This window comes from Thalia democratica, chromosome 7, assembly GCF_965202585.1.
Source record: "Thalia democratica chromosome 7, ktThaDemo2.hap1.1, whole genome shotgun sequence".
Lineage (NCBI taxonomy): Eukaryota > Metazoa > Chordata > Thaliacea > Salpida > Salpidae > Thalia > Thalia democratica.
Genome location: NC_139171.1, coordinates 43,439,604 through 43,450,867, shown reverse-complemented (window position 1 = coordinate 43,450,867; position 11,264 = coordinate 43,439,604). Strand labels below are relative to the sequence as shown.

Below are 11,264 nucleotides of genomic sequence, written 5' to 3'. Positions count from 1 at the left end.
AATAGTAATTATTTTAATAACTCTACTAGTTTAAACTGTGCTACCTAAAGTTTAAAAGTTAGACCTGAACCTGATAAAAACTTAATTTAGTGACCTTTTTATCACAGTAAATTCATATTTTATTTTCTCCTCTATACAAAACTTAGACTTTTTTGTTTGTTACTTAGTTATTTACAGTACATCTGTTAATTAAAATAATTTATTTTCTTGATAAAAATATGCAATTATTTTGAAATACACGTATTTTATTATACTAAATAATAATATGTTTCATAAAAGTTCTCAGGAATAAATATTTCAAAACAGAACATTATTTGACTTAATAGTAGAATACTTTAAATTAAATTTCCTATGTTTTCAATGAAAACTTTATTTTAGTAAGTTAGATTTAGCTTCATGCAACAAATCGTCCGTAGCTGTATTTGCATCCTTATCTTCTAAATTAACTAGAAGAACACTTTTAAACTTGTTTTCTGTAACAAAAGCTTTCAGATTTCTCGTTACAGTAGAAAACAAGACAATTACGTACTTTTGCGATTTTTCCCATGGAATATCTTTACAAGACTTAATCTTAACAATTGATGTTTTGTTACTTACACCATCAGACATCATCGTCAAACTTTCAGAGAGTTCTTTGTGTAACCTTTATAGTTTAACAATTTAATTTTATTACTTAATTTTTAGCAAGTATCATTTTAAGTTTTTTTTGCAAATAGCTATCAAAAGTGTTATTTAAAAGTTTTGTTAAGTGTATTTAGTTAAGAGGGTGGCAACTGGGTTTTGATAAATTTATTCAAGGTTTTTGAAAGTGTATGTATTTGGGTCTTAAATCTTGAAGTTAATTTTAAGATTTAAAACTGTGTTAAGTAGCATTACAACCAGGGTTCGTGCGCGATTTTTTTTTCATTTAGCCTGACATTTTTTCAAAGTAAGGAAAATCCCCTTTAGAAGTCATTTTAGGTATTGGGGGCCTTGATTAGTACTATTGTAGTTTCCGACTTCTATCAGCTTTATCTCAAAAATATTTTGAGCTTTAAAATCTGTAACAAGCAACTCATAGCTTAGTTACAACTCAATAAAATAAGACTAAATTGTGAAAAAGGTGATTGACCCCTATGCCCTTAACATAACAAATTCAGTGATAAGTTTTAAAATAAGTGTTATATCTAATCTATTACTAGTGTAAAAATTTAATATATGTTACTAAACACAATTTTTCAATTTAGTTAAGCACTAATTAAAAGCATTATAACCAGAAGATTTATAATAAAACGACGTGCATTGTCGTGTTTTATTATAATTCAAAATGAAATGCTTACACACGAGTATTAAAATAAGTAAAAAATGTTTATTATTGTATTTTGACTAATACTTAAATATAAATCCTAAACTCTAAATAAATACAGTGATTGTTGATGTCATATCAGATTTAAAAAGCTTACACTTGAATTAAAAAAAAACCTTTAACATTTTGTTGTTGTATAGAAAAATGAATTGTACCTAAAATTTGTACTCCCACAAAACTTAGTACTTATATCTTAAAGCTAAGTTTTATTGTTGTGATTATATCTAATAACTTTAAACAGACAGTAAAATATATGAATAAGCTGTAAAGAGTTTTAATCTAAAAAGTATTTGGTATAAAGCCTTTAAATTAGAAATTAAAACAGTTTAACTAATCAAGCTCTGAAAAACGTAGCTGATGTACACAAATTTAAACGAACAGCTAAGTTGTTGAACTAAACTGTAATGTTTAAACTGTTTTTTTTATGAATTTTCATAATTATGACGTATATAATCTACTCAAAACAAAATAATAAAGATTTTTGGTTTTTTTTTAGAGATTCAGCAAAAGCATTTATTTTTACAAATAGTGACTGGTTTTGTCTTTAATAACAAAATTTTTATTTAGAAATAAATTCACATCCCAATTTGATCTTAAAAAGATTTCTCAATTTTTTTTAATCAAAAATTTTCAAGCATTTGAAATGAGAAAAACTGAGATTCTCAAATTTTAAATAAAAAAACTGATTTAGCCTGATGTGTTTCAACTTTTTAAAATAAACTGATTTAGCCTGATGCGCACGAACCCTGTTCAACATTTAAAGATAATGTAAAGCTATTTTAAATGTGTTTTTTAATAAAATAATAATATTAATGACAATTTTCTTTATCTACAACGTTAGATATTTTGTGTCAAATCAAAATTTTACTACTTAACATGTAAAAATTGTTTAATACTCCACATTTTTTAGTGATTTTGTTCGAAGTTCCAGGTTCTCTTTTTTTTTCTAATTCCAGATTTTTTAGCATAAGTTGTGAAATTCCAGGATTTCAGGTTTAATGGCCACCCTAAATAAATTATTCATTTAGTACATTACCTCATTAACTATCATATTTAAGTGAACTAGCTTTTAAAACAATAGAACAAGTTAAAAGTTGTTACTTATCATTAAAACTAACACATATTTTTTTTAGTTTAAATTGTAAGTTTTCAAAATATAAAAACATTTAAATTAAAACTGTATGAATGAAAAGTTTATTAGTTTTAAGTATGTATTTCAATTCTTCAAATACCTGTTTTCGTCTGACTTTTCTAAATCAAATCCATCTCTACTTAAATTTAAAAAAATAATTGTATAGTTACGAAAGTTAAATTTTTCTTCTAGAATTGCCCATGTAATTTTTGTTACGATTTCTATATCAAAAATAGTGTCATTCATAGTTTTCATACATTGAAGACTCCAATTGTCAGCACATTGACTCATTGTTATAACCTAAATTAGACACAATTATAAAATATTAATCATTAAATCAAAATAAAAAGAAGTTAAAATATTTTTTTTTAATTATACCTGATGTCTAAAGAAAAAAAACATAATTGATTTATTTGTGCTTTTAATATAAAATAATCAGGAACATAATACCTTTTGACAACCTTGTAAAGAGGCTGATTTTACAAGTTCTCCTAGCTCAACTTCATTTTTTGTGTCACAACATAGTAAAGTTACCGGAAGCAACTTTTTTTTTGCTTTTTCAAGTTTTAGCAACCTAAAAATTTAATTGTTCATAAACTGATACTATAAAAAAAAGTTATTATAATTTTGTTTAACATTGCTTACGCCAAAATAAAAACATTATTTTGAAAGTTAAAAACTTTAAGTGTAATTTTTAATTACAACATTATTTATTAACTAGTATGTACTTTTTAATTATGTGATACAGATATATATCAATAATACACTAAGTCTAACTGATACAATATGTTTCACTGTTCTGTTAGACAAAACAGCTCTTCAGTCAGTTTATTACAATAACATAGATATATGTATATTACAGTTCACTGTAGTTTACTGCTGCAAATCAGTCATTATTTATAATAATTGTGCGTGGTCGAAGAAGGATATAGGTGATGGTTTTGATATATCGCAGGGAAGTTTTCATGGTGCAGAAGTATGCGAACTAGTAGGGTTGCTTATACTATATGAAATTGAGAGGGAAAATATCTTTGAGCAGAACAAGTTTGGAATTTATAGATACGATGGCTTAGCGTAGAAAGTAAGTTAGGTCCAACTATTAAGCGGCTTTCGAAAAGGCTCAAAAAGGTGTTCAAAACTCGACTTAAAACTAATTATAGATTACAATCTTGTAAGAATTGTTTTTTTGGATGTAGATCTAGACCTTCGCAATGGCACTTATGCACAGTAGAGAAAACCAAATTTCCAAGCGACATATGTCAATCTCCCATCAAACCACCCTTGATATGTTGTAAACCAAGTACCTAAGCCCATCATTAAAGGTTGACAACTTAATCTAAGGATGAAAGATCTTTAACAGAGCAAAACAGCACTACCAGGAAGCATTAGTTAAAGGAGGTAACAAACGCTGTTAAAAATAACGCTGTTAACGATAAAAAGGCCAAAAGGAAAAGAAAAAACATTCTGTACTTCAGGCCTCCATTTGTCTGTCGGTAGAGACAAAAATTGGTAATCGGTTCCAGGAAAGTGATAGCCGAAACTTAGGCCTAAAGTACCCGTATCACAAAATTTTCAAAAGCAAACTGCTGAAAATTTCGTACTTGTGCATGGCAAATATGAAGAGCCGGATAATGTCTCATAAAAGCAAATATTAGAAGATAAGGCAGAGGAACGAAAGCAATGCAATTGCTGAGATAAAAACATGGTGGATGGTAATTGTTTATTAACAAATGTTATCTATATAGCGACGGTAATTACATCAGATAAAAGTAAGCAGTGTGTTGGCTCATCAGCTTTACCAATTAAAAGTAAAACACATAGCATAAATGTTCTTTTAACAACAGTAAATACATACTAAAAACTACGCTTTCGAAATATATTTGGGATTTTAAAGATAGAAATAAAGATTTTAGCAATAACTGGGAAATTTTGGCACAAACAAAAAACAAATTCAATTTAAGGGTATGGGGGAGGAGGAGGATCCAACATTAATGTTTACTAAAAATAAGATTGGTTATTATATAAAAGCTTCAAGTACAAACTACAAGCCAGTTTTTATAGAATTAAAAATCTTATTTAACTTTTGAGATATTGTAATTTTTGTAAAAAGTTTCCAATACAAACGTATGGACCGCAAATTTTTTGGGTTTAATTGTTTCAGAAATTTTCAAAATCACTAAAAATCCATCTTTTCCTTCATTTTTTGAGCTAGCGACCTCAAACTTTCAGGAAGCGTTCCTTTTATAGTTTAAAAGACTTTGAATGTTGCGATTTTAAAAATAGAAATTTTAGATGAAAAAATACAACAAAAAATAGGTGGTTTTTTATAATAAAAACTATATTTTTCAAAACTTAAAAAATTGCAGCATTTAATCTTTTTAAAATTTAATAATAGACTTTCTGTGAAAATTTGAAAAAGATTGGTTAGAAATTGAAGAAGATAGATTTTTAATGAAATAGTATTTTTTCGTATTTTTGTTTTGCACCTTCCATTAGGAACCTATTGAGATCACCAACTTTGATTGGTTATATCTCAAAAATTACTTTAAATTTTTTTAAGCAGTTAAAAATTTCTTATAGCTCAGATAAAATTCAATAAAATAAGACCAACATTTTAACATCAAGGTGGACTCCCCCCTGTGACCTTAATATGTATATATATAGAAGATTATGTGATTATATATACTAAATCACTTTTCACAGAGCTCACTTGAAGGGCTTTTAAATAATTAATCAAGAAAATCCGATTTCAAAAATACGGTGATAAAAAGAGCACAGCCAATAGCAGATAGTAATAACCCTGTTTGTAGGCTGTGCTTAAAAGTATCAACGGCCGTTGTGTATGTGTTGAAAAAAGAGGGGTGCTAACATAAGAGGAGTAAATTAATATCGTGTTGTCAACATACGAAAAAGATCCTCTTAAAATACAATAAATTTTAAACTATTTTGGACAAAAATCATTTATATGTAGTTTTGAGAATTTAAGTTGTTTGTTAAAATCAGGCAAACTTCGGCCCGCAGACCAAATGCGGCCCTCAAAATCAAAATCTGCGGCCTGCGAAGTAATTTTTAGCCAAAAAAATACTTTTTAAAAACATAAAGTAAAACGGGTTTTGCAATAAAAACTTACAATTAGGCTCTCGATTTAATAAATACTCTTTAAAGGTGCTATTTTATTGCTTATTTTTTTATATTTTAAGTTTAAAATAGTATTTTCCTACTAATTACTATGTTTGTTTTTAAATTACTGAGGCCCTTGAAGACTTTTTTCTAAAAACTGGGGCCCGCGAGCAGTTTTCTCTGAGAAAATTGGCCCTCAAGTCACAAAAAGCTACCGACACCTCGTTTAGATGGAAGATTAATTTTTGAATTGAATATTTGTACTGTACAATTCATAATAGTATTGTCATAGTGTTTTTTGTATTTTTGTATAACTTTTGAATCATTTTTTAGCAAATTGCAATTCATTTTTAACCTACAGCTGATGACTAAGAATAATTTTATTGTTCTTTTGAAACGAATTTTCTGTATTTCAAAATTGAATTTTCCTAATTGATTATTTATAGATATATATATATATATATATATATAAATAACTGCCTTCAAAAGATTTCTAGCAATCAAAGCATATTTAAGGAAACAACCCAACACTACCAGGAAGAATAAAGTGGATATGATCACGAGTTAGCCTGTAGCCAAAAATACAAGAAGAGTAAGAAGAAGAAAAGAAGGAGAATAATATACTATACTTCAATACTCCATTCTGCAAAACTTTAGCAACACGGGAAGGGAAACGCTTTCTAGAGATTATTGATAAAAACTGTACTGAAGACCATCCATATATAGTAAAGTTTTTAACAGGAAGACACTAAAAGTTTCCTATTCCTGTATGTAAAACATAAGACAACTATAATGGCACACAATCAAAATATGTTAGACACGCAAGTGAAAGAGAATCAAATGTGTGACTGTAGAAAGCAAGAATGTCTGGTTAATGGTTAATGTTTAACGGAAAATCTGATTTATAAAGCGACCGTGAAAAATGAAAACCAAACCAAGTTTTATATTGGCTCTACTGGACTAACATTCAAAGATCGTTAAACAAAACACAGGTACAACTTTAAACATTAAAAAACATGGAAATGCGACAATTTTATCACAGTATATTTGAAAACTCAAAAATAACAGAGTTAACTTTAAAATTTACTAGGAAATACTAACAAGATCAAAAACAAATACAGTTTAAAAAATGGATGTAAATTATGCAACGCAGAAAAATATAAAATTTAAACATTAAAAAATTAGAAATTCTAAAAAATAAATAGTAGTCATAACTATTATAAAAAATTCTAAAATCGAAATTTCTGTTCACTATTATAATAAACTGTAACTTACTGACGATCACATGAAATTTTACATTTCAATGTGTGAAACAGCTGTTTGAATTATAGTTTTTATATAATTAAATAAATAAATATTAAGCTCCAATTTGATTTGTCGAGCACTATCGATCAGAACTTTGTATAAAACCTTTAATAACATATATACCACAGATGTTCTTGTGCTAAAACTTTATTTCAACTAACGGCGTTTCACTGCTCTCGAATAAATTTAAGAACAGATCTACGGAGTCTCAAAAAGCTCTAAGAATAGGTATTTATTCCAATAAGCTTAGCTTATCAGGATCTCCAGGATTTAACGCATTTTAACGTTACACCCATTGGTACATCAAAGCTGTTCTTGTTATGCTTTTACGACCATGGTTCACCCTCGTGGAACAGTACTTAACAGTATACATATATATATATATATATATATTAAAGGTTTTATACAAAGTTCTGATCGATAGTGCTCGACAAATCAAATTGGAGCTTAATATTTATTTATTTAATTATATAAAAACTATAATTCAAACAGCTGTTTCACACATTGAAATGTAAAATTTCATGTGATCTTCAGTGAGTTGTTGTTTATTATAATAGTGAACAGAAATTTCGATTTTAGAATTTTTTATAGTAATTATGACGTAGTAATGGTACAGTTTATTGTACGATTAGTTGAATTTGAAATACGCTGTAAATGTTATTCTATGCTTTTTAGGAAAGTTTAAAAAGGTTATTTTGGGAAAAATGTTTTAAGCTATTAGAAAAATTTTTTAGGCTGTTGGGAAAAATTTTATAAAATGCTATAAAATACTCGTGTTTGCCGCTTCGATTTTATTTTGTTTTAATATTTAGTTGGTTTTAATTTTGTTAAAAAAGTATTTTTGATAATGGATGCATATGTTTTGTCTTTCGCTTTTCTTGTTTAGTGTTACGTTCTTATCTGATTTTTCGATTTCTATTTTTTCTAAGTTACAAAGTTTGCAGCCGAATTTAGTATTGAATTTTAATTTTGTCCTGTTTAATATTTCCCATTTAATTTTGTAGTCTGTATTGTTATCTTTTAAGTTCCATATGTAATTCGCTAGTTCTGTTGTGTGTCTTTTGTTAATATTGTTGAATGATGATTTGTGGTTTCTGTATCTTTGTTTAAAGGTATTTCCTGTCGACCCTATATACTGCTTTGTTGTTTTATTTGATGTTACTGTTGCTTTATAAATTATATTTGACACTAGGCATTTGTTATTTAAAGGGCAAGATTCTTTACGGCAATTACAAAGTTTATCTTTTATGGTGCTTTTATCGTCTATATTGCTTTTGTTTAATATTTTGTTGTTGTGAGCTATTATTTTACTTCTGAAATTATTTGTGCAACTGTAAGATATTTTGATTGTGTTTCGGTTGAATATTTTATGGAATGGGTGGTTTTCGTCAAATGATGTAGTAATCAGGTTTAAGAATTGTTTGCCTATTTTTGAACTTATATTTAGACTGAATGGTGGGTTGAAATATATTATGTCTCTTTTTCTTTGTTTTTTATTTCTTTCTGGTAAAGTGGTCTTATCGTATTTTAAGGTGTTTTTATAATTGGCCGAATTTAATGCTTTTTGGTATTCATTTTTTACATTGCTGAAGGATTCTTCGTTATTAGATAGTTTTATTAGACTTCTGTTTAATTCTAGTTCACCCGAAACAATAAACAGAAGACTAATAAAACTATCTAATAACGAAGAATCCTTCAGCAATGTAAAAAATGAATACCAAAAAGCATTAAATTCGGCCAATTATAAAAACACCTTAAAATACGATAAGACCACTTTACCAGAAAGAAATAAAAAACAAAGAAAAAGAGACATAATATATTTCAACCCACCATTCAGTCTAAATATAAGTTCAAAAATAGGCAAACAATTCTTAAACCTGATTACTACATCATTTGACGAAAACCACCCATTCCATAAAATATTCAACCGAAACACAATCAAAATATCTTACAGTTGCACAAATAATTTCAGAAGTAAAATAATAGCTCACAACAACAAAATATTAAACAAAAGCAATATAGACGATAAAAGCACCATAAAAGATAAACTTTGTAATTGCCGTAAAGAAGTGTGGCAACACGGGTTGGGAAGCGCTTCCTAGAGATTGTGGACAAAAACTTTACTGAAGACCATCCATATTGTAAAGTTTTTAATAGGAAGAAACTAAAAGTGTCCTATTCCTGCATGCCAAACATGAAACAACTTATAATGGCACACAATCGAAAGATGTTAGACACGCAGGACAATGAGAAGCGAATAAAGAGAGGCAAATGTGTGACTGCAAAAAACAAGAATGCCCAGTAAATGGAAGTTGCCTAATGGAAAATATTATATATAAAGCGACAATCATAACTGAAAATCAGACTAAGTTTTATGTTGGCTTGACTGGACTATCGTTCAAGAATCGCTACACAAAGCACAAGTACAGCTTCAAACACGAAAAACATAAAAATACGACAACATTATCGCAGTACATTTGGAAACTAAAAAATTACAAAGTCAATTTTAAAATTCAGTGGAAATATTAACAAGAACGAAAAATAACTATAATTTAAAAAACGGATGTAAATTGTGCAATGCGGAAAAAGTCGAAAATTTAAAACTTTAACTTTTGCATCCGTGTTTAGTAAAGTGCTTTTTATTTTAAATCAACTGGCAGATGATTAAGGCGTCTAGTCTTATGAAACATATGTACCAGTATTTTTTAAATCGTACTTTTCAATAAATTATATATACATATAATATACTGTACTTATATATATATTAAGTACAGTAACATAAAATAAACTTTTGAACTTTTGCCTGGAACAGCCGTTTCAGCGTTCTAAACGCTACCTCAGCCAGGTGTTTTATTCGAAGCAAACTCATAGTACAATAACAAAAGTAGATACTACGTAATAATAGCATGAGTAGTATACAATTTTAAAAACATTACAAATATGTTAACAATGTTTGTTGAAGTTTTTTTAGAACTCAGAATATCAAGCATATATAAAACTTAAAAACATAACAACGTCAATTAAATAGCTAATATACTTTTAATAAAACAAACTTAAATGTAAATTAAATATAAGTTTTATTGAAATAAATGTATTGAAAGCTAACTTACCTTTTTCTTATTAGTTTGTTGATATTAGTACTAGGTAAAGATGTTAAAGCAAACACAGGGTCACTTAGTAGGGGATTAATCTTTTTTCTTATTTGGTTTGATACACAGACTAAATTTAAATTTTCAATTTTTTCGACAGGAAATGCCTAATGGAAAGTATTAAGCCATTAAGTATTCAAAATATATTATTATTGAAGTTTATTGTCAAACGAATATATGTTAAATAAAAAACAAAAAACTTTTAGTTAATAAACAGACTTTAGACTTTGACTTATTTTTTAGGAATTATTTCATAAAGACACTTTAAAAAAAGATAAAAAATATAATAATGAAAAAAAAATCATATTAGTACAACTTTTACTTCATTTATTCAAATATATTTATTTAGGTTAAAATAATTATAGTATATTCAACATATTGTTTACTAAGTTATAAAAGTTGTAATTTTTAGTGTAGCTACTTTTTCATAAACTCAAATTTTTTTAACATAATTTTATCTAAGCTGAAACAATTAAAAGAGAACAGTAGTTTTATCCAATAAATTAACAAATTATCAACCATTTTTAGGTATTGATATTTTAGAAACTTTAACTAACTTTCAAGTTATTTTCATGAGAAAAATAAAGAGTTTTTACAAAATCTTTAAATTCTAATGCCTTTTTAATGTTTTTGTTTCCACTTAACAGCATTAGCTTATTCGATTTTCTAAAGCTTTCTTTGGATAGATTAGTTACCAAGTTTGTTAAATTCAGCGCAGTGGTAGTATTTATAGTAGTTATGTTTTGGTCCTTAAGAAAATCATGAACTTTACTTGCAGTTTTATTATACGAATCATACCTTTTAAGTTTTTTTTTTGCCTTGTTTGAATTTTTTCTTTTAGTGTCTAATTGTTTATAATTCTGTAAATAAACTTCATACTCTTTATCAGTAAGTTTTTTAGAAACTTTTCTGCGTCCATTGAAAAATGAGGTGTGCGAGAAACGACATTTACTAAGCTTAATAATACAAGCTAACATTTTGGTCTAAAAATAGCATCATAAGTAACAACTACAGTTTGTATTTTTATACACATTTGTAAATTATTAACTAAAAAATGTACCTTTCTAATTTTATGATTATGTTTTTTAGTAAAATAACACAGTAACTGAAATATATGACAACTTAATAAACATAACTACAAAATAAGACAGCAAGGTTAGTTAAACAATTTATATACCAATACATTTTACAATAAAGTTAATTATTATAAACT

General features: G+C 27.1%; 1 protein-coding gene across 1 annotated transcript; it reads right to left on the bottom strand.

The window, feature by feature from the left end:
- Window positions 1-249: 249 nt before the first annotated feature.
- LOC145840862 (rRNA methyltransferase 3B, mitochondrial-like) lies at window positions 250-11,027 on the bottom strand. The gene is made up of 5 exons (XM_082948203.1): window positions 10,609-11,027; window positions 10,013-10,158; window positions 2,928-3,051; window positions 2,578-2,777; window positions 250-643 (listed from the first exon to the last, which is right to left on the bottom strand). Exons 1-5 carry the CDS (start codon window positions 10,699-10,701, stop codon window positions 370-372), a joined length of 837 nt encoding a protein of 278 aa, XP_082804329.1. The 5' UTR covers window positions 10,702-11,027; the 3' UTR covers window positions 250-369.
- Between the last annotated feature and the right edge of the window lie 237 nt (window positions 11,028-11,264).